Source organism: Oratosquilla oratoria, chromosome 6, assembly GCF_046742065.1.
Source record: "Oratosquilla oratoria isolate Oo_2021 chromosome 6, ASM4674206v1, whole genome shotgun sequence".
Classification (NCBI taxonomy): domain Eukaryota; kingdom Metazoa; phylum Arthropoda; class Malacostraca; order Stomatopoda; family Squillidae; genus Oratosquilla; species Oratosquilla oratoria.
Genome location: NC_134782.1, coordinates 66,595,086 through 66,618,573, shown reverse-complemented (window position 1 = coordinate 66,618,573; position 23,488 = coordinate 66,595,086). Strand labels below are relative to the sequence as shown.

At 38.6% G+C, this 23,488-nt stretch overlaps 2 protein-coding genes across 5 annotated transcripts in view; one reads left to right on the top strand and one right to left on the bottom strand.

Moving 5' to 3' along the window:
* The window catches only part of LOC143026548 (protein MMS22-like), a 33,816-nt gene extending 28,951 nt beyond the window's left edge, over window positions 1–4,865 (top strand). For both annotated transcript variants that reach the window (XM_076187125.1, XM_076187124.1), the window contains exon 23: window positions 1,717–4,865. In XM_076187125.1, the coding sequence (XP_076043240.1) occupies window positions 1,717–1,774 (58 nt within the window). In that variant the 3' untranslated portion in view covers window positions 1,775–4,865. The remainder of the gene's footprint in view (window positions 1–1,716) is intronic.
* Window positions 4,866–5,758: 893 nt separating this feature from the next.
* Window positions 5,759–23,289, bottom strand: LOC143026547 (uncharacterized). Of its 3 annotated transcripts, none has more exons than XM_076187121.1 (2): window positions 23,139–23,289; window positions 5,759–14,233 (listed from the first exon to the last, which is right to left on the bottom strand). In XM_076187121.1, the coding sequence occupies exon 2, from the start codon at window positions 14,227–14,229 to the stop codon at window positions 12,847–12,849; it is 1,383 nt and encodes a 460-aa protein (XP_076043236.1). In that variant the 5' UTR covers window positions 14,230–14,233; window positions 23,139–23,289; the 3' UTR covers window positions 5,759–12,846. The 3 variants fall into 3 exon arrangements, with proteins under 3 accessions (XP_076043236.1, XP_076043238.1, XP_076043237.1); XM_076187123.1 differs by lacking the exon at window positions 23,139–23,289 and adding an exon at window positions 22,788–22,932; XM_076187122.1 differs by lacking the exon at window positions 23,139–23,289 and adding an exon at window positions 21,902–22,045.
* Window positions 23,290–23,488: the final 199 nt, after the last annotated feature.

Below are 23,488 nucleotides of genomic sequence, written 5' to 3'. Positions count from 1 at the left end.
CTCATTAAAGACATTGACAGACTGGAAAAAGTACAACGGCGAGCCACAAAACTGATTCCAAATATCAAAAATAAATCATACGAAAATCAACTAAAACATATGAATCTGTTTTCCCTAAAAAAGCGTAGACTCAGAGGTGACTTGATACAGGTCTTTAAAATTCTAAAGGGAATTGACAACATCAAAAGTGACAAAATTTTTACATTGAATGAGAATCAGACAAGAAACAATGGTCTCAAACTGTCCGGAAATAGATTCAATTTGGAAGTAGGTAGAAACAACTTTGCCAACCGTGTAGTTAATGAATGGAATAAACTTCCTGCATAGGTAGTGCAATGTAGTTCAGTTCAAAGCTTTAAGAATCATTTAGATAAATACCTAAGATGCTGTAATGATTATAATTTATCTTATATTATTTGTTTTTGTTTTGCTATCATTTGTCTGTCTGATTTTCATTTATTATTAGTTATATGTCAATTTATTATTATTTACTATTTACCTGTTTGTTTATTATTTAACTATATGATTTTTTTTTCGCATCCGACCTAGATATGGATCAAAAGGTCTCCTGTCGGCATGCTCCGCCTTTGTAATCCTTTGTAGATCAGAGGAGGGATTAAGGAAGTGATGGAGTTTGGGAAGGGGTGCAAAAGAAGGAAGTTCAAGATAAAAATGTGGGTAAAAATAAGGTGATGACAGGTACAAGGAGAGAATATGGCAGCTAATTGGAAATATTTAGGGAGAGAGACTTGAAGACGTGGATAGCTTTAGATACTTGGGTGTGGATGTGGCAGGAAAGGGAGGAGTGGAGGTGGAGGTAGAATATAGATTGAGAAAAGCAAATAAATACTTTGGGGGATTAAAAAGTGTGATGAGAAACAGATGTTTGGGAATGGAAGCTAAGAAGATGAATGAGAATTGGGATGGTTTGAACACATGGAAAGAATGAGTGAGGAAAGATTAGTAAAACAGATGTGGAAGGACTGAATATGAGGTAGCAACCAAGGATGAGATGGATGGATGGGGTAAAAGGGGCATTGGAAAAGAGGGGAATGTCTGTTGAGGAAGGAAGGGAGAAGACAGAAGATTGGGGTGAGTGGAGAATTGTTGTGTATGGATGATGCTGTGATGCATGGAAGGGAGTAGATGGGGGATGGGGAGTGAGGGAGTATGTATGAATAATATTTTGATGCAGCCTGAATGGATTTCTCCCTGTCTTCTCTTTTTCTGCATGACGGGACTAGGAAGAGGGGTCACCAATTAAATGAAGTAGCCTTGCTGTGGATGTGCTGTGTCTTGCTACATTGCTTCTGACCCAGGGTGTGGGTGAAATGCAGGGATGACCCATCATCCAGTAGGTGCTAAGATATGAGGGAGGGAGGGGGCTGAATGAGAGTGGATTATGTGGGGATGGAATGGGTGGGAGTGGATTTTATGACTTTGTGTTTGGCTGCCTCCCTTTTAAGGGGAAAAAGCCATTGGATATGTATATATTTATATACTGAAGTTTACTGAAGTGCACCAAGGTGGTGTATGTGGGATGAGGAGGATGGGAGGGAACAAAAGGTAAGGCAGTGAATGGTGGGATGAAAAGATGAGTATATGAAGAATGGTTACAAAGAAGAAATGAGGAAACATAAGAAATATAGAGAAATAAGGGCAATACTGGGAATTGTGTCTATATTTATACTAATGTATGTCATGTTTCCTTTTCAGAACTGGCTACAGAACTCTGCAATTAAATCTTGGCTTGACTCCAACAGATGTTGACTGAGGTTTCATATTTATTTTTGTACATACAAGCTCCAGAAGGAGCCAAAATAAGAGGGAGGGAGGGGTGGTGATTGGGAGTGAAATAGGTGGGAGTGGAATTATGCCCTTTGACTTTGGCTACCTTCTTTGCAAGGGGGAAAGAAGCCCTTGGTATGTGTATGTACATACATACCAAAAGCCCTTTCCCCTATTATAGGGGTGGTGGTCAAGTCAAAGCTTATACCCACTACATACACATTAAAACCCATTTAACATCCATCCCATCTCAGTATCTCGTAGATGAAGAGTCATCCCTGTTCCCTGTCACACTCTTCAGGTCAAGAGTCAATGCAGTAAGACACAGCACTTTCACAGCAGGACCTAACAACCAGAGCTGGTTTACCTCCACAGCATTATCATAAGGCAGCCAGTACCTCCTTACCCATTCAAAATAATTTATAAAACAAATGGGAAGACCCTTTTGGGCCTGTCATCCTTTCATTCATTTACAGTCTCCCATCATCTGCACTCTCTTCCTTGCTCAGCAAACATTCTTCATGCATCCAGTTCACCCCTCACTCCATCTGCTCACTTCATTCAGCTCTTCAAGTTCATTCCATCCAATTGTGCTGTCCACACTCCATTAGTCATTCATTCACTTAATATGCCTAAGTCACCATAGCAATCATTGATCTACCATGTCCATTTCCATTCCCACCCCTGAGTTCCTGTCTTGCCTCCACATTTCTCACTTGTAACACAAAATATATTTCTCAAACACTTCATCCTAACAATATTTATTTCTGCCTCTTTCACATATTTCAATTTGTTGTTGTTCCCTAGACTGTCTGGCCGAGCAGTCCGGTCTCCCTGAGGAATGCCATGGCTGGAACGGGGTTTTCCCCACAAATCCTCTATAGAGTGTATATTGTGTTGTTGGGGTATAATTTACAATGCAGTCTTCCATAATGTATTGGGGTGAAGTGTTACATCCTGGGCAGTTGCTTGCAATGCTGTCATCTGACCTTAGCTTAGAAGGGCTGGGTGGTGGCTGCCTTGCAGTCTGGCCAGGTAGACTGTCCTTTCGGGGGAGAGAGGATTCAAGTTGTGCTCCATACAGCACTGAGCACAATCACTCCTTCATACAGCCCTCTCTTTGCATTCATTTCCTATTACTCCATCCAGTGGTTCATAGCCTGTAGACCACTGTATTTCCATTCCAACTCTTTACACACTCTTCTAAATCATTACAAAACACTCATCTCTCTCATTTCTTATTACTAGAATCATATTCACTTACAAACCAACCTATCCTTATTTCAACCCACATTATCCTTAACAGTACTTCCTTCCACTCAACTACACAACTGATCATTTACCAGCAGTCACTCCTTCCTCTCTCAACCACCTAATTTCGTTCCCAAATTAAAAAAAAATCTTTTAACATCCAACTTTCTTTTCACATGTATATTACACTTCTGACTTTACTTTCACTTTTTCCGCATCCTTGCACATTCAGACCCATATTTTCATCTCAGACCTTCTTTTGCCATGACTTTGTTGGGGAAAAATACACAAGATTCCTAGCCCCCCTCATTCCGTCCCCATTTAAGCACTTTCTAAAACACACTTGGGAACATGATGGCATTGTTATCCCTCACCTAAGGGGCACAGCAAAAGAAAGATGTGAAAACTTAGGGCCAGTTAGGATAGACAATAAAGAGGGACAGCAGTAATAATAATAAATTGACTTGTCATTCTTCTGAGTAGATATTTTTCTCCAGTGTAAGACAAATGTATAGATATGGTCCACAAGAGTGACCCAAAAAAATCCGTCTGGAATTGATTGCATGTAGCTACAGTCAGTGATCCAGTAGTAGGATCATTGTTAGGATTTAAAGTCAATCCGTTGGCTTTGGTGTTTCTTGCAATACTATATGGTTTTCTATTTCCTGCTCTATCAAATGTGTGAATTAATTTTTATTTGAGTTAACAACCTGTGTAAAACATGTAAATTTTGTAAATGATAAGGTTGGATGTTATAGTTAAGTTTCCTTATGAACAAAATATTTTTAATGGGTGGGAAGAGGAATGACTGGAGTCTTAATCCAAGTTTTATTCTTGATGAACCAGTAGATATTATGTCAATGGTTTAGGATATATAAGTTTCCTAAATAAACGTTATTTGGTTCTTCCATGTACCAGACAATATATAAACAAAAAATAAAATTGTAATATAATTACCATTGTTATTCCATACCAAAATCTTTCAGTAAAACTATCTATCTATATACCAAGGGCTTTTTTCCCCTTACAAGGGAGGTAGCCAAGTCAAAAGGCAAGTACCCACACATCCATTCCACTCCTATCCACTGCCCTTTCCTCCCTCTCATCTTAACTCCTTATGGATGATGGGTGTTAGGGAAGTTGTCCTCATGACGAACCTCACTTCTCCTCCTCCCTCCTCCCCTCTTCTACTGGCTCATCCCATGACCTCATGACCTTGACCCGTAAAGTGGTCCCATGGGACACGCTTACACCTACCCGGCTGTGTCGGGTTGACCAAAGCTTCCTTGAAGCCCATGGGTGGGACATAGCCTCTTTGGGGAAACACATGTGGTTAGAACAGCAGCCAAGTTTGGACCTCTATGACTAAACCTGCACCTTGGCCAGCTGCTTTGGGATGGACAACGGTTCTTTGAGGAACTCGCAGTACCAGCATTGATCCTGGCAATGACTAAACTGTGCCTTTGCCAGCCATGTGAGCCATGTGATGATGGATATTTTAACTCTTTGTGGAACTCATGAGCAGTACCAGCCCCAATATCCTATATCTTTGTGAATCAGCAACATAAGAACATTTTGCGTCCGACTTCCCATACATCATATTTTGACACCATCCTTGCACACTTTATGACTCCCTCCTTGAACCATCCCCATTCTTCCTCCACACCCAGCTCTACTCTATCCTTCAGCTTCTTTTTGTACTCCTTCTCCCTTTCCTTTTCATTCAAAGAGTTCACTCTAAGAACCTCCCTACCTTTTGTCCCTTTCCTCTTTCTCCATCTATCCTCCACTCTCAACTTACCTTCCACCATAAAATGATCTGATATTCCCCCACCCTCTCCCCTTAGCACATGTACATCCTTAACTCTTCCTATCATAATCCTATTTACCACTACATAATCCATTAGCGCTCTATCTACCACCCTTCCCTCCACCACCCTCTCCCATGTGTACTTATGCTTGACTTTCTTCCGAAACACTGTATTTGCTATCATCAACTCTATTTCTAGACACATTTCCACCATCAACTCTCCACCACGATTCTTTCCTGGAACTCCACATTTCCCAACCACTTTTGGATATGAAATTAGATATTTTGAAGAGGAAAGAGCAGGGAGAAGGTATGTCTGCCATAAGTCAAAACTTGGGTTTGGTATACGGTAATTTCAATTTGCGGTAAGGTTTTCAGGAACGCATATGTACCGTATAACAAGGAGCCACTGTACAAAAAAATAAATGTAATCAAGACAATGCTGGCATCCTCAAGTACCCACTTGTACCTCATGATGCCTATGTAGCCATCATCATACCAAAGTGGTTAAGAACAAATGGTTTCTTTAAAAGCTTGTACATCATTCACGAAATCTTTGGATTTATAATGAAAGTCATAAAATAATGACAATAATTTATTTACATGGTCATGTTTAGATACAGTTTAGCTATTATCAAAGACAATAACAGAAGACAAATGTGTACATACCTTTCCACATGTACTTCCTCAAAATAAATATAAATGTTTGTGCATCAAATATACAGAAATGTCACACAAATCTAAATATATTAAAGCATCTAGGCAGGGGTTCTCAAACATGCACACGGAAGGGATATCCGTCTCATAAATGATGCTTCTGATGAGCTAAATACTGGTCAAAAACATCACTGGTTCAGACAGCAGTAACAAATTTGAATAAAAGTGCACAGCACTTCTCTTCCCCCCCTCTTTTTTTTTTTTTTTATTATTATTTTTTATTTTTTACTTATTTATTTTTTTTAGAAAATACAAATACTGCATGCACAAATATTTTAATCATGGATGGAGTCAATACAACTGATTGGAATAAAGTTATTATTCTATATCCATTCAGCGATAAGCCCACTCCTTTGTATAAAGACCACAAGGAACTAATTTCCGTTACACGACTATATTGTGCATAATTGTTTAAACTACAAGTTCAAGTCCACACATGACTTTCACCACTCACACAAAAGACCTCACAGTGAGGTCAAATAAGAAATGGAATATACTCAGACCAGCTGCAGCCACACGATTTTGACAACTGAAAGAAAGACTGAATCACTGTGTATAAACACCTCATAAGACCTAATCCTAAAATTGGTTCCACTGCATGGTATCCACCAATTAAGAAAACAAGCCAATCAGTCAATGAATTAATCAATATTGTTGCCTTGAGTTTTGCTGACTGAAAAGCCACAACCCTACTGCAGCTGTCAATGGTCCAAGTGGCTTTCCACAGATCTTTCCAGGAATCTCAACTAATCAATCTGTTCCCCATGGCTTCCAGATAACTGGCATCAGCTACCGGATTGGCCCATAAATCACTCAAGGAAGAAATATTGTACTGTTATCAGGATACAGTGTGGAGCAGTGCAAGATGGGGTGTTCACTGTCCTCTGTGTGATGATTGAATCTAGGAAGAAATCTTAGATTGATAGTGTTGTCTTAGTGTGGGATGGTTTCTACATCAGCTGAAAGTAGAAGAAGGATGGGAACACTTATTCACGTCAGCTCTCTTTGTGTTTAAAGGAGGAAGAAATACAGACAGTTCATAAAGAGATCTTGGTCCCAGTCCAATGACAAAGAGTCAGCCCCAAGTCACACCCTCAGGGACTTCCAAATGAAAGTGAGGAAGTTCATGGAGTTGCAAAACAGTAATAACAGTGATGACATGATAACAAGATTCCACAATGTTACCAAGAACAAAGACAGCTGACAACCAGCAACTAGTCCCCTCTTCCTACTACTTACAGCCAGTGATGTAGAAACAGTCACATCCTCATGCAACGCACACAATCCAAGGTCACTTCACTGAAAGATCTGCAGGAGGGTCTGAGGACTGTTACCAGCTGCTGTGGGACCATGGGTTTCCAGTCAGCAAAACTTATGAACCTATAATTGACCATCTTTATAGCTTCCTTTTCTACAAGTGCTCAGAAATTTATATGGTGAAAAGAAAATTATTTATATTGAAGTGTTGGTTAAAAATTAATCAGATGATTCAAAGGGCAAGTAAGCTTGGGGCAGAGGTTAGGTCACCAGAAGATTTGTTTATCAAAAGTGTGATGCAGCAGTTACAGAAAATAATGAGTGGTAATAGCCATCCCTTACACACTGTTGTATTTAGATCTGACAGGGGGCTTGCTCTACCCACACAATAAATCAACAGGTGTAAAGAGTCCACAAAAGCTTGAAACTATAAAATCATTCGAGGGCATCAACTTGTTACTTCCTAAATTTATCTGTTACTGGGACAAATGGTAACTGCATAAAGTAGTTCTGCAAGGACTCCAGTCTCCTCTGCAACCTGCCTTCCAACCCTGTTAACTTCTTCATATCTATTGCACTGTCTTTGGACTGTATTTCTTCCACCTTTAAACACAAATTGAATTAATAACTGGTAACTGTGCCCCTCCTTCTACTACTTTCAGCTGGTGAGATAGAAATAGTATCACACTAATACAACACAGACATCAGTCCAAAGTTTCTTTCCTTAGAGATTTATGGGAAGGTCTGGGGACTGTTGCCAGCTACTGTGAGGCTGTATGTTTCCAGTCAACAAAACCTAAGGCAACAATTACTATTACCAGTACCATATGTAACTAATGAAAGAATATGTGTTGTTTCTGACCATTTGGTTTATGCATATTGTATTTAATGTAACCTCTACCCACAAAGAATTTAAAATTGTATGTCTTCAAGAATGTTTTCTGACAATAAAGATCATCTTGTCATGGTTTCTATCACAACAAATCCCACACAATATGAATATGCAGTATACATGCTGCTTACAATGTTACCTCAAACACTGTACACAGATTGCACTTATTTTCCAGACATAGGGTCTCCCTTTATTAACTGACAATCAATGTAAGTTCTCACTCAAATGTTTTGCTTATTGTAAGTGCATGACTAAGTTGATACACAGTGATGCTACCAGTCAATAGTGTTGGAAGAGAGGTGGACTATCCTGGAGGAAAGGCAAGACCATCTGGCTGAGACCCAGGAAGCTGATCACCATGCTGGACCCTACCACACCTTATCTCCAGCCTAAATGTATACTCCAACAGGTTGATCTCTTCTTTTACATTCTCCCTCTCCATCATCAGTGCTTTCATTTACATCAAAGAATCATGATCTCCTAATGCTCAAAAGAAAACACTTCCATTCTGACATGGCTCATCCTCATACATTTCTATATATCTTGAGAGCCAAAATGCAAAATTCATAATAGTGCAAGGATGCTATACATACATGTATCATAATAGTGCAAGGATGCTATACATACATGTAAGTGTAGATAAATAATACAGTAACATATGTTCTGAATGTACACTATAAGTACCAGTAACAATATAATGATGCATTTACAAAACCTGACCTATTATATATATATACAGTGTAAATATATGGTTAATCATCTACCTCATTTCCTTAAGTTGAAGTGTCTAGTGTCGGTGTAAAATAACGTCAGTGTGCATAATCTGACTAGTGCATGGATTGTGGTGCATTAGAAGTACAGGTGAATAGTCAAAGGAAAACACAAGTAAAGAATTAAGATTTCCAGGGTACGGATAATCAAATCTTTCTTTAATTAAGGATACCTGAAAGGTCTACTGATCTCAATGAACAAATAAGTGAAAATGTCAAACAAATTTCAATTTCAAAAAGTCTCCTGTCGGCATGCTCCGCCTTTGTAATCCTTAGGGTCCCTTCCCCTTTATCAAAGGAGGTAGCTGAGTCAAAAGGGCACACCCACATCATAAACAAGTAAAACCTTGCCATCTTAGAACCTCAGGGATGAAGAGCTTCCCCATTCCCCATCACACTGTTTGGGTCAAAAATATAATGAGGCACAGCTCTTCCACATTTGACCCCAACAGTTAAATAACAGCTACATGGAAGGGGACAAGGATGGCCCTCCATCCACGAGGTATTAAGATGGGTTTTAGACAGGTGTATTTACCTTATTGTGGTATATAGGAAAAGGAGCAACGCTTGTTGGGTCCCATCTCCTAATCCCTAATTATATTATCTATCCTACCTAGCCTCTAATTCATGTATGGTTCCAACTTAATCTATATCCTTGATTTCCAATTATTATATTTAGATATGAACTCACGTCATGTTTGAGCTTGGGCTATATCACTTCCTAAGCTATTTCAGGTATTCATGCACCTATATGGAAAACTATTTCTTCAAATCCTTTAAATATGTGGTCTTTCTTAATCTGCTCCCACAACTTCTTAAAGCCCTCCCATCTTTAATCAGATCTCTTCTGTCAATGCAATCAATCCCCTTTGGTGACCTCAATCATATCACTTTTCTCTTTGATCTTTCAAAGTTGGCAGACCCACTGCTTTTAGTATTTCATCATATGGTTTATTTGCCAAGCTGGGGACCAGTCTGGTTGCTGCCCTTTGTATTCTTTCTATCTTGCTTACATCCTTCACTCTGTGTGGGGACAGTGGTAAAGGATAAAATGTCAAAATGAAGACCAGTAACGAGCACAGTACTATCCTGCATATTCCAGTCTTGGATGCATCAGGGTTTTGATGAATTTTTTATATAATTTCTTCATCCATATAGTGAAACACCACTTTAATCTTCTGCAGTAGTCTGTATGTCTCTCCCACAATCTTGTTGATATGTCTGTCAGGTGACAATTTGTCTTTTATCAATACTCCCAAATCTTCCTCCTCTTTTGCTATTGGAATGGGTTCACTTCCCAAGGAGTAGTTTAAGGATGTTCTTTTGCCACTATTGCCAATTTCCAGTACTTTTAATTTTTTTGTAACTTCATTTCCCATTTTTGGCTCCATGTCAAAAATAATGTCTACATCTTTTTTTAATAATCTACCATCCTCATTTTTCACTCTTCTCATGATTTTTGCATCATCTACAAACATATTGGCATAGCTTGTTGTTCCTTCCATCACGTCACTGACATAGACAAGAAACATTAATGGTGCCAGCATTGAACCTTGCGATACTCCTGTCATTACTGCCCTCTATCTTGATGTCTCATCCTTTATTACTGTCCTCATGTATCTTTCCTTTAAAAAATGTTTCATCCATTCTAATAGTTTGCCACTCAGTCCTCCAACGCTTTCCAATTTCCACATAAATCAACTGTGAGGTACTTTATCAAATGCCTTCTCTAGGTCGAGGTACACACAGTCCACTCACCTCCCTCTCTCTTGCATTCCATCAATTATTCTCAAGTAAAAGCTTAAAAGGTTTGGCATATACGACCTACCAGGTCTGAAGTCAAACTCTCAGAATGTTCATCTTTTCAATATATTTGGTCCATTGATCTTTCACAAACCTTTCATATAATTTCACTATTGTGCTAGTCAGTGACACTGGCCTATAACTGAATGGTATCTCCTTATTTCCACCTTTGTAAATTGGCACCAAATTTGCCCTTTTCCAATCAAGCAGCACAATGCCTTCTTTAAATGAACATGCAACAAGAATGTGAATTTTGTCCACTATATCCTTTAAATATCCAGTTTGAGATCCCATCAGTTCCTGAAGCTTTTATCACATCTATTTATCTCAAGAGATTCACCACTTCCCTCACTTTCATATTTATATCTTCTAAACTTGGCTTTTTGGTCCCCTCATTTCCCTCCAAAAAAGTGCCCTCTTTTGTGAAAACCGACTGGAAACTTTCATTTATTATTTCTGCCTGAGTTGAGTCTTCTTCAAAGATCTCACCACCCACTATTAACTTGGTGATTACTTCTCTGTGTCTTAATTTGCCATTTATAAACCAGTAAAACAGTTTCGGTTCATCTTTGCATTCATCTACTACACCCCTTTCAAAATTGTTTCCTTCTTCCTTGCAAATTCTTGTATTGTCATTCCTTGCCTGTTTGTAAGCTTCTTTTGTTTTACTGCTTCTTCTTCTTCTGGCCTTTTTTGCAATTTCACACTTTTTGTTAAAACACTCCTGTTTCTGCTTCTTCCTCCTACTAGCCTTTGGCACACATTTGTTCACTCCTAGATTGTAAATGTCAAGAAGGATTTCCCATTTCCTCCTTATTCCTGTGGTATTCACAAATTCTTCCCAGGTTGCTTCTTCAAAGGTTTTTTCAACCTTAAGTAATCTGCTTTCCTAAGGTGTGGGTGGACGTATGCTCTAACTTGACCATCCACCCTCATAGGAGAAAAAATGGTCCTTTTATGTGTCTGTATGCATAAAAGCTCAAGCACAGAGGCAAGGGACATGGCAATCATTCATCTCTGAGGTGCTGAATGGGATTTATCTATTAAGGATATAGCTACATGCTTTGACTTGGCCACCCTCTTATAAAGGGATAAAGGGCTTTCAGTACAACTATAAAATTAAAAACTCCCATTGTATGGAAAATAAATAAGTGCAGTAAATACATAAATGAACATAATATATATTCAATGACACCATTTGGCAAAATTAGTTTGTGGTGAATCTTCATTCTCTACCCATGTTTCCTCCTCATTACCCATCTATACTTCCCAATAGAAGTTTCAAATAGATGTGTATGGATGATGCTGTGATGCATGGAAGGGTGTGGGTGGGGGATTGGGGGTTTGAGGGAGTATGCATGAATGATATTCTGATGCAGCCCAAAGGGTTTTCTGCATGAGGGGACAGAGAAGGGGGGTCACCCATTAAATGAAGTAGCCTTGCTGTGGATTAGCTATGTCTTGCTGCATTGCTTCTGACCCAGGGCGGTGGGCAAGATGCAGGGATGACCCGTCATCCAGGAGGAGCCAAGAAAAGAGGGAGGGAGGGAGGGATAGTGAATGAGAGTGGAGTATGTGGGAATGAAATGGATGGGAATAGATTTATGCCTTTGACTTTGGCTACCTCCCTTGTAAGGAGAAAAAAACCCTTGGCATATGTATGGATTTAAGTATATATGTAGTTGTCCGATTGGGGTGGTTTTGATGTATATGTGCATAAGTGGGAGGAGTTATTATTCACTTAAACCAACTTACCAATAAGAGGTCAAGCTATTTTCTTTCCTCTACATTCTAATATGTTTTGTGCCGTTCTACTCCATCCATTTTTCTCCTGACTTCAGGTGTGTGGTAAAAACAAGTTTGAGAACCCTTGATCTAGGTTAAGAAATATGCACCATTACACCAAAAGATCTTTCATTAACAAATGAAGGCCGCAGGTCTTATGCAAGAGAGACCAGGAGCAACAGACTGATTGATCATTAACAAATAACAATAATTTTACCTTCCAATGCCTACTGGATAACAGTCATAATTATGTTACACTAATCAGGACCCCAAAAAGGGTCAATTATTCACTGCACCATGTCTTTTCTAGTGTGACCTGACATGACATTGCAGTAATGAAAACAGGGGAGTTTTTATCTCTACTCCAAACATATACAGTGGACTTGTATCATACTAAAACTAGTACAAAAGTGGGAAGACTTGGTGTACTAGTCAATCTTTAAGCAAATCTTGTACAAAAATACAGATCATTACTTTGGCAAGGTCTAGGGTTAACTCATCTAAATGCTTCCGGAATGCAAAAATTTTAAGAATATCTATTCAGGTGAAAGAAATCTGAGAATACTAAAGATATAAGGGCATGGTGTGAGACAGCTAATGAAACTATGGTACTTACATTAACTAGCAACCAACACATGTGGCACCTTGTCGTATGAAAAGGAATTTTTCATATTTCATGTCACAAAAGAAGGTAAATGCATGTCTTCAAAATTGCCACTAAAACTCAACATGGTGAAGATAATTACAAACAATCATACAGAATTCAGTTTACATTAATAAATTATTTTCCATTTTCTATATAGCAAAGATTTTTCTATCAAATCAACATACTTTGCAATAATAGGAAGGTGGTTCTCTTCTGGATGAGAAGGTGTATTACAACTGACGTAGTTGTATATCCTTGCAGCTGAAGGCGGTACATGCTGCTCGTCTGCTGGGTTGAGGTGTCCTACAGGAACTGCCACCAAATGTGGCCTCAAAAGTGCCACCCCAACTTCTCTAGGTTGCTCAACGATATGGGTCCTCATGCCCAGCCAGAGAGATGCATGGCCTGCACTATGGTCAGCATCAATACAAATCTTCTGGGAGCTCAAGTGAAATTCAGAAATGGACTTGCTCCTCCCCAAGACAAAATCTGCCAGGAGGTCCTGAATGGTGTTACCATGATAATTGGGTAAAATAAATTCATTTAGTGCCAGGATAAGAACATTTTCGTGGGTGTCCTTGTGTCGGTACATACAGTCCAATTCTATGACTCTTCTGGCAGTCAAACTGGTTTTTTGGATCTGCATGGGTGTATTGAACTGTTTCTCCTCAAAATGAATGCCTACTTCATCACCATACCTATCGAGAAGTTTTCGAGCAGCAGGAGTTAAAACAGATCCATATATAGTGAACTTCTCTACACCAACAAGATTGTGGTAGGATATGAATTCAACAATTCTTAAAGTTTCTGTTGGTGCATCCAGAGGAATGACACAAATGGCTGTTCTGTTCACCACACTCTTCCAGCTTTCACTCTCATACACATAAACAGCACTGGACAGCTCTCCATTAGTTTGTTCAAATTGTATCATATATGGAACAACTCCAGACTGGACCTTTCCCTCCTGTGAACAGAAAACTGACCAAATCTCTATGCTGCTCTTTTCCTCAGGCATTAGTCCATGATTACGATCATTCTCTTTCTTCATGGTGCATTTCCCACTTCTTGGTTGATTTTCTCTCTCATACCATAACTTGCAGTTGACCTCTTTAGGTTCTACACCAGTGCGTAGAACTCCTATGGCCCGCACCTGAGCTTGTCCCTTTCCATTATCGTCCCAGAAAGCTGAGTAAATGTAGAATTCAGGGGAGACCTGCACCCAGTCAGCAGGAGGTGTAGAAACTTTGCTCTGCGTGCTATACCCGCACTGTGGCCTGACAGCCCCAAGATCCGAGGGTGGCTCACCAAAGGTGTCTAAATATTCCAAAACATACCGTAACCGTTCATATTCATGTTTGTAGAACAAAAAGGAGACAAGGCTGATAATTGTAATAATAGTTAAGGCAAGCTGTTGATATTTCCTCATACTTGCTGCTGCTGTCCTCTGCTGTTCTCGATTTGACTGCAGATGAAGGGTCGTCAACTTTGGAGAGCTACATTGGTCCTGCATCCATCTGGAATGATAAAACATCACCAATATATCAACAGTGGTGATTGATACCAAACACACATTTATGTTGAAAGGCCACACTACCCATTATAAGAGGACTGGTCAAATCAAACTGCACTCATGACAATATATAAAATTCAACACTGAATATTAAAAAAAATAGTCATTCTTGGATGAGCATGAAAACTAACTCCAACTAAGTAAATGTGTGGATTAGTTAAGACAAAATTGTTGTTAGGTAACGTTCTTGCGTGACTAACTTACTCAAATTCTACAACACAGTTATCTCGAATTATGACAAAAGAAACAATATAGATTTAATATATCTAGACTTTGCAAAAGTTTTTGATACCGTCCCACATGAAAGACTACTTACTAAATTAGCTTGGCACAGAATAAGTGGTAGCCTATTAAGTTGGACTAGTCATTGGTTGAATGATCGAAAACAGAGAGTTGTTTTAAATGGAAAAACTTCTAGATGGAAAAATGTTACAAGTGGAGTTCCTCAGGGTTCCATTCTTGGGCCACTTCTATTCATAGTATATATAAATGATATAGACCATTGACTAAAATCTACTGTTTCCAAATTTGCTGATGTTACAAAACTGTGCAGAATGGCAAATGATCCCTTAAACCAATTAGATATTCAAGAAGATTTAGATAAATTACAGCAATGGTCTGAAAAGTGGCTAATGAAATTTAACACAAGTAAATGCAAGGTAATGCACACAGGTTAAAAATAACAGTAAGTACGATTACAAGTTATTTGGAAATTCATTAACAAAAGTGGATAGTGAAAAAGATCACGGTGTAATTATCAGTAACGATCTCAAATCATCCAAGCAGTGTATTTCAGCCTATGAGAAAGCAAATAAGATTCTAGGACTGATTGCAAGATCTTTTGATTTCGAAAGTCCATCACTCATTAACAAACTATATAAATTATTAGTTCGTCCACATTTGGAATATGCTGTTTCCGTATGGTCACCGCATCTCATTAAAGACATTAAAGAACAATTTTGCACTTCCACAGGTAACTGTTTAAGATGTCATGTACTAATGGACATGGTTTATCATAGGCACAGTGGTGTGCAAATCGTTATGATATATACCTATTGTGATTAGGCTTTGACTCAGGCATTCCCTTACAAAGAGGAAAGGGCTTTTGGTACATATGAAAAATATTAACTGAATTATATGCCCCTCAACCAAACATAATAAACATGGTTTCAATAGGTGCAAAGGTGTCTCTTTAACATAGACCAATATTACATCAACAACCAAGTGATCTAGTGGTCTTGGATTTCTCTTTCTGGGGACCTGTGGTCCCAAAGTATCTGGCCACAACCACCAGGTTACCCTAAAAGAAAGGTTACACAGTTATGCAACAATCTTTGGTAAGAGTTTATTTTGAAATATTTAATTTTCCTATGGAAATTATAGGAAATTAAAATGGTAATATTGCCAATTTTATTGTTATATGAGTTTTCTGATGCCTTAGGCTAGGTTATTTCATGTTACAAGAGGAGAAGAATGATCACATACAGTAAATCCCTTCTATATTCAGATTGCCATTTACCAAACCTCACCAACATCAAAACATAAATTGACCTCGCATATCCAATTACTCTTCAAATCTGAACACCCTGCTACCCAATTAGTTCAAATACAGTAGGAGATTATTGTCTTTATCTAATACGGTTCTTCATTCTTATTAATATTCATTATTACATGATGTATGTGTAATGTATACCACTTTTATTCTTTCAGAATTAAAGATTTAGCACTGGACTGGCAGAGTGGAGACTATATACATACATATACCAAAGGCTTTTCCCCCCTTACAAGGGAGGTAGCCAAAAAGGAAAAGGCATAAAAATCATTCCCACCCATTCCTAAATACAATGATACAAAACTGTGTGGAGTGGCAAATGATCATTCAAACCAATTAGATATTCAAGAAGATTTAGATCAATTACAGCAATGGTCTGAAAAGTGGCTAACGAAATTTAACACAAGTAAATGCAAGGTAATGCACATAGGTAAAAATAACAGTAAGTACGATTACAAGTTATTTGGAAATTCGTTAACAAAAGTGGATAGTGAAAAATATCTCGGCGTAATTATCAGTAACGACCTCAAATCATCCAAGCAGTGTATTTCAGCCTCTGAGAAAGCAAATAAGATTCTAGGACTGATTGTGCGATCTTTTGATTTCAAAAGTCCATCACTCATTAACAAGCTATATAAATCGTTAGTTCGTTCGCATTTGGAGTATGCTGTTTCCGTGTGGTCACCGAATCTCGTTAAAGACATTGACAGACTGGAAAGAGTACAACGGCGAGCCACAAAACTGATTCCAAATATCAAAAATAAATCATACGAAAATCGACTAAAGCACATGAATCTGTTTTCCCTAAAAAAGCGTAGACTCAGAGGTGACTTGATACAGGTCTTTAAGATTTTAAAGGGAATTGACAACATCAAAAGTGACAAAATTTTCACATTGAATGAGAATCAGACAAGAAACAATGGTCTCAAACTGTCCGGAAATAGATTCAATTTGGAAGTAGGTAGAAACAACTTTGCCAACCGTGTAGTTAATGAATGGAATAAACTTCCTGCACAGGTAGTGCAATGTAGTTCAGTTCGAAGCTTTAAGAATCATTTAGATAAATACCTAAGTAAGATGCTGTAATGATTATGATTTATCTTATATTATTTGTTTTTGTTTTCATTTATTATTAATTATATATCAATTTATTATTATTTACTATTTACCTGTTTGTTTATTATTTTAACTATACCTATGCATTTATTTATGTATTTCATTTTGTTATTTACATTATTATAGTTTTTATTTATTATTTTATTATTAATATGATTTTTTTTTTTTTTTTTTGCATCCGACCTAGATATGGATCAAAAGGTCTCCTGTCAGCATGCTCCGCCTTTGTAATCCTTTGTACACTCCACTCCCCTCCACCCTCTACCCTCCCTCTTATCTTGACACCTCCTGGATGACAGGTCACCCCTACATCTGCTCTGGGTCAGAGGCAGTGTCGCAAGACACAGCACATCCATAGCAAGGTCGCTTCATTAAATCGGCGATCCCCCTCTCCGTCCCCTCATGCAGAAAAGGAGAAGACGGGGAGAAATCCCTTCAGGCTGTGTCAAATTTTGCTCACACATACTACCTCACCCCCCATTCCCCCATCCATTCCACCTCCTGCATCACAACATCATCCATATACAACCATTCTCTATTCACCCCTATCTTCTGTCCTCTCCCGTCCTTCCTCAACAGACATTCCCCTCTTCCCCAAAGCCCCTTTCACCCCATCCATCCATCTCATCCTAGGTCGCCCCCTCATGTTCACTCCCTCCACATCTGCCTTCCATACCTCTTTTATTAGTCTTTCTTCACTCATTCTTTCCATGTGTCCAAACCATCCCAATACTCTTTCATCCACCCTATCTCCCAACTACCTTACCACCCCTGTTCTACTCCTCACTTCCTCATTTCTCACTCTATCTAGCCTAGTAACCCCCACCATACTTCTCAGACACCTCATCTCAAACACATTCAAACTCCTTCTCTCTTCCTCTCTTATGTTTCATGTTTCTGCCCTATACAGTGCTGTTGGCACAATTACTCCTTCATACAATCTCCTCTTAGCATCCATTCCCAAATGTCTATTCCTCATTACACTTTTTAATCCACCAAGGCATTTACTCGCTTCTCTCAATCTACATTCTACCTCCACCTCCACACTTTCCTGCCACATTCGCACCCAAGTTTCTAAAACTATCCACTTCCTCCAGTTGCTCTCCCATAATGCTCACTTCCTGTCTGCTGCCACTTTCACCCCTTGTACATTTCATCACCTTACTTTTAACCACATTTATCTTTAACTTTCTTCTTTCACACACTCTCACAAACTCTGTCACCAACTTCCTCAATCCCTCCTCTGATCCTGCTACAAGCTCAGTGTCGTCCGCAAACAACAGCTGGTTCACCTCCCACTTTTCTCCATTTTCTTTAAACATCTCCAATCCCTGACCCACCACCCTTGCATTTACCTCTTGCACCACCCCAGCCATGTATAAGTTGAACAGCCAGGGCAACATAATGCATCCCTGATGAAGTCCCACCTTTACCTCGAACCACTCACTTTCTCCATTTCTAATCCTGACATAAGCTCTACTACTCTCATAAAAACTCTTGACTGCTCTTAACAGTTTTCCTCCTATCCCTTATATCTGCTAAACCTCCCACAGTGCCTTTCTGTCAACCCTGTCATAAGCCTTTTCCAGATCCATAATAGCCCAAAAAACATCCTTACCTTTTCCTATAGCTTTCTCACATATCTGTCTTACCACAACAATCTGATCTACACAACCTCTACCTGTCCTAAACCCACACTGTTCCTCACCAATTATTCCCTCTGTTCCTCTCCTAATCCTCTCAATCAAGATCCTCCCATAAGCCTTCCCAACTACACTTAACAAGCTAATCCCTCTGAAACTACTACACTCACACTTGTCCCCTTTTCCCTTTTAAAGTGGAACTATACAGGCACTCCTCCAGACTCTACCCTCTCTCCAGCAAACATTAAATAACCTCACCAGCCAGTCCACCATCACTGTACCTCCTTTTTTTAGACATTCTGCACGGCATCCATCCAGACCAGGTGCCTTACCTGCTCTCGTCATCTTAACAACTGCCTTCACTTCATCCTTCCTTATTTCTCCTCCATTTTCCTCACTCATCATGGTCACTTTCTTAGCACTTCCCACTGCAACAATCTTTCCCTCCCTATCCTCCTTCACATTTAGCAACTCCCTAAAATACTCTGCCCATCTTCCCCTTACTGTCTTCTCTTCCATTATCATCTCTCCATCTGCAACTTTTACCTTTTCTTCTCTACTTGATTCATCTCCTCTTTCTCTCTTAAATTCTTTCCAAAACATCTTTTTATTACTTTCAAAATTTTCTGTCATACCCTTACCCCATTTTACATCTGATCTCCTCTTTGCCTCCTTTACCTTGTGCTTTACTTCTTTTATATTTTCTTTGTACCTCTCATATGACTCCCTCGTCCTATTTTGTAACCAATCTGTGAAAGCTCACTTCTTCTCATCTACAACCTTCTTTGTTCCCTCATCCCACCATTCACAACCCTTCCTTCTATTTCATCCTGTCCTCTTGTTCCACACACCATCTTTGCACATTTTGTGACTCCCTCCTTGAACCATCCCCATTCCTCCTCGACTCCTAGCTCTACTCAATCCTTCACTCCTCCCTCAGCTTCTTGTACTCCTTCTCCTTTTCATTTAAAGAGTTCACTCTAAGTTCCTCCCTACCTTTTGTCCTTTTCCTCTTTCTCCATCTATCCTCCACTCTCAACTTACCTTCCACCAAAACATTATCAGATATTCCCCCACTCTCTCCCCTTAGAACATGTACATCCTTAACTCTTCCTATTATACTCCTATCTACCACTACATAGTCCATTAACACTTTATCTACCACCCTTCCATCCACCACCCTCTCCCATGTGTACTTATGCTTGACTTTCTTCCGAAACACTGTATTTGCTATCAACAACTCTCTTTCTAAACACATCTCCACCATCTACTCTCCACTACGATTCTTTCCTGGAACTCCAAATTTCCCAACCACTTCATCAATTGGTTCATTTCGTACCCTAAAGTGCATTGTGGTTGTTAAGATGTATCTCTAATCACTGGGACCCATTCAGTGTTGAATTATACTATCATGGTGGAGATGGGTTGAACACAAAATTTCATGTATGTGTATGTACTCGAGCATACAAATATATAAGAAAAGTTGCGCTCAACTTGTATCTCTCTTGATAGCCTAGTTGGTAAGTAACTATGGCACTTGTCATGTGGTTGCTGGGTTCGAGTCTTTGGCAGTACCGCATTACAATTTCTGCACGTCGGCCTTTGATGGCTTAAAACTAAAGTGTATTGTGGTTGTTAAAATATATAAATATATATATATATATATATATATATATATATACACAGGGTGTTCGGGATAAATTTGATAATTTTTTTATCTTCTGTCATTTCAGAACCATTTAAAAGATTTAACAGCAGTAAAGTGCAACTGATAGCTGATTCTGTGTACTATTGGAGGGTGTGAGAGCTAGAGAGCATGGACAACTGGAAAGTACCAGAACATTGGAAGAGAGTGACCTGCATCATGATGATTTGCTCTGGATTAAAAAATTCATAAATCTTAGCTGCAGCTCAGTACTCCTTGAATACTGTGAAAGCCATGAGATGTGAGCTGGAGAATTGCGACGGAGATGTGGAAACAATGGCTAGCAGGAAGGATCATACCTGGGATTCTGACTCTATCCACACAATGAAATTTGTTGAAGGGCTACAAAAAAAGGTGCAGCAAGATCCAGGCAAGGCAATGTGGACCTTGGCGAGAGAGATGGGCATCAGAGTGGCGACTATGAAGAAAGCGCTGAATGAGGATCTTCGCTACTCTTCATACAAGAGGTGCAAGGGCCAACTACTCACCGCCAAGGCCTAAGAGAACCACTTAACAAAAGCCAAGAAATTCCTCATGAAAGTCAAACACTCAGTTGAGGGACAGATGCTCTGGTTCTTCTCAGACAAGAAGAACTTCTGCCAGGACCAGTTGGACAATGCGCAGATTAACAGGTGGCTAGCCTACAGTCCACACGAAGTCCTGCGCTTCATGAAGACCAAGTTCCCTCAAACTGTGGTCTTTAGGTGCATTTCCTGTGAAGGCCACATCATGCTGCCCCACATCTTTGAAGAGGGACTCAGACTCACTTCAGATGGCTATATTGAGTTGCTGTGCAGTGGCTGTCTGAGAACTTCTACAACTTCACCAGTCCCAACATCTGGCCCCACAATGTGGCAGATTGGAACCCCATGGAGTATTATGTGTGGGGCGCACTTGAAAAAGACACCAATCGTACTGCCTGCAACACTAAGGACAAGCTGATTGCCAGGATCAAACTGGTGTTCTGGTGTCACTCGAAGGACACTGTGAAAGCCGTGTGCTGCAGGTTCAGGTCCCGCCTAGAGGCCGTGGTGGAGGCTCAGGGTGGCTTCTTTGAGTAAGCTATATTTGGCAAAAGATCCTCTAAGAGATACACTTTGAATTTTGAGAATACATCAATTTTTGGCCAAGATATGACATTTTATTTCTTCCCAAAAGTGTCAAATTTATCCCGAACACACCCTGTATATTATATATATATATATATATATATTGCCAAACCATGAGAAAACTTTCTTAGATAAATAGAATCTCACAAAAATGAGGGAATTTCACCTGCCTGGGTAAATTAAAGCATTACAAAAACTGAACATTAAAAGGTAAATTTTTAGAAATGCACACCTACACAATATAGCAATAGAAAATTAATAATTTTGTTAATCATAATACATCAATGTGATATATGTTTTTCTTGGAGGAAATTAATAACAAAAAGTTGCTAAAACCAATTTACTAACAAACAAAGTCATGGTGGGTGAATGATACACCATGCTTGTTTTGATAGATGCCAAGGTTGAAGAAATGAAAGGATGATAAATTCATCTAACTTAACCTACCTAATCTACATAACTTAAGCTGTATTTAGTAATGCAGTACCTATAATTCTAAAGATCATCTGGGTCATTGTCATCACAGATGCTGAAGGCCCAATTAAGTACTTGATCAGACTGTGGGGAATAGAGTTGTTCCATAGCTTGAAGGAAGCCCTGTTATCTTTGTAACAGCACTTATTAACGTCACCTGGAGTTGGAGAACACCCGATGCACAATGTGAAAGCCATTGTCTAAATGACATTGATTTGACTGGACAGATGACAACATGGCATCTCAATGTGCTTACAGTTTCATTCAGTAGTATATCTAATTTTAGCAAGGTTTTTTGGTATTGACTTCTGCCAAGAAAAATGTATATTACATTGATGTATTATAATTTACAAAATCAATAATTAATTTTCTAATGGTAGAACGCATAGGTGTGCAATTTTAAAAAATTACCCATTAGAATAAATCAAATTAAAAATCAATCCCATTTAAGAGATGCAATGATCTAAAATTAGAAACTCTGCAAGATGAATTTCAACTATGAAATAATAAATGATATTGTGACCAAGACATCAATAAGAAGATATCAAGTTCTGCCAAGATTTGCATCCTTTTGGTGGGCTGCAATTAAACCTTGACAATAAGAACACACAAGAATTCCCTTTAATTCTGTCAGATCAACTTTAAATAAACATACTCAAATTAGAAAATAATAACATGTGTCAACTTTAACAATTACCCAATTTTTCTTTTATATTTTCCTTAGAAAACAAACTTCTAAAGTAAAGAAAATAAGCAAGTCTGAGTATAATCAGACACACATCTATTCTACTATTGTGATAAGTAATGAACATTTGCATGTACAATGCTTACTCAAATAATTTTCAAGTTCCACAATTCATCAGTACACTGATACTTAACTACGTGCAGTAAGATTTTACCTTTCAACCACTATTATTTTTGTTATTTGAGTTTTTGATGTGTGTAACTGCAGTGATCACCACATTCAGCACAACTGAAGATAAACCTCTTGTAATGACAACAAATTTGTCTTAAATGAATTTGAATTATGAGAAATGAGTGTCAGAGTGATCATGCTTTCATCATGGAAATCCAATCTGACCTCTTCATACAGCCAACTTGGCAATCTTTCACAAGTTTAAAACATGGTAACTAGCTTCAATGCTTTATGATATTCTACTTAATACAGACTGATAGCATGGAATGTAATTTGTAGCACATTCAACTTATATTGCAATAAAAGAAAAACCTAAACAAAATGTTTAACATACGTGGTATTTATTATTGCTTCTGCAGTTCAGTCAGGATGTCAACACTTCATTCGAAACGATGAAAACCGCCGATAAAATTGACAGGTTGATAACCAATTCCAAAACTGATATAAAGTATGAGAAACGTATAAGTTTTAAAGTAAAAAAATAAAACATGTACGTTCATGAATAAACATATTTGTTATCACGTGCATGAAAAAAGATGACCCGGATTAATGGAACAATTGGTATGGTAAAATGATCACTTTCACTGTATTCAGTTATCTATTGAATTTAAATAAAAACGCTAATATCAAATTATTTGCTGCCCTTATGACTTTTTTTGTTATTAGACATGAAAACAATAAAGT

Excerpts from the sequence above, each read along its gene's own strand:
- LOC143026547 (XM_076187121.1), bottom strand. The coding sequence starts at position 14,229 with ATGCAGGACCAATGTAGCTCTCCAAAGTTGACGACCCTTCATCTGCAG.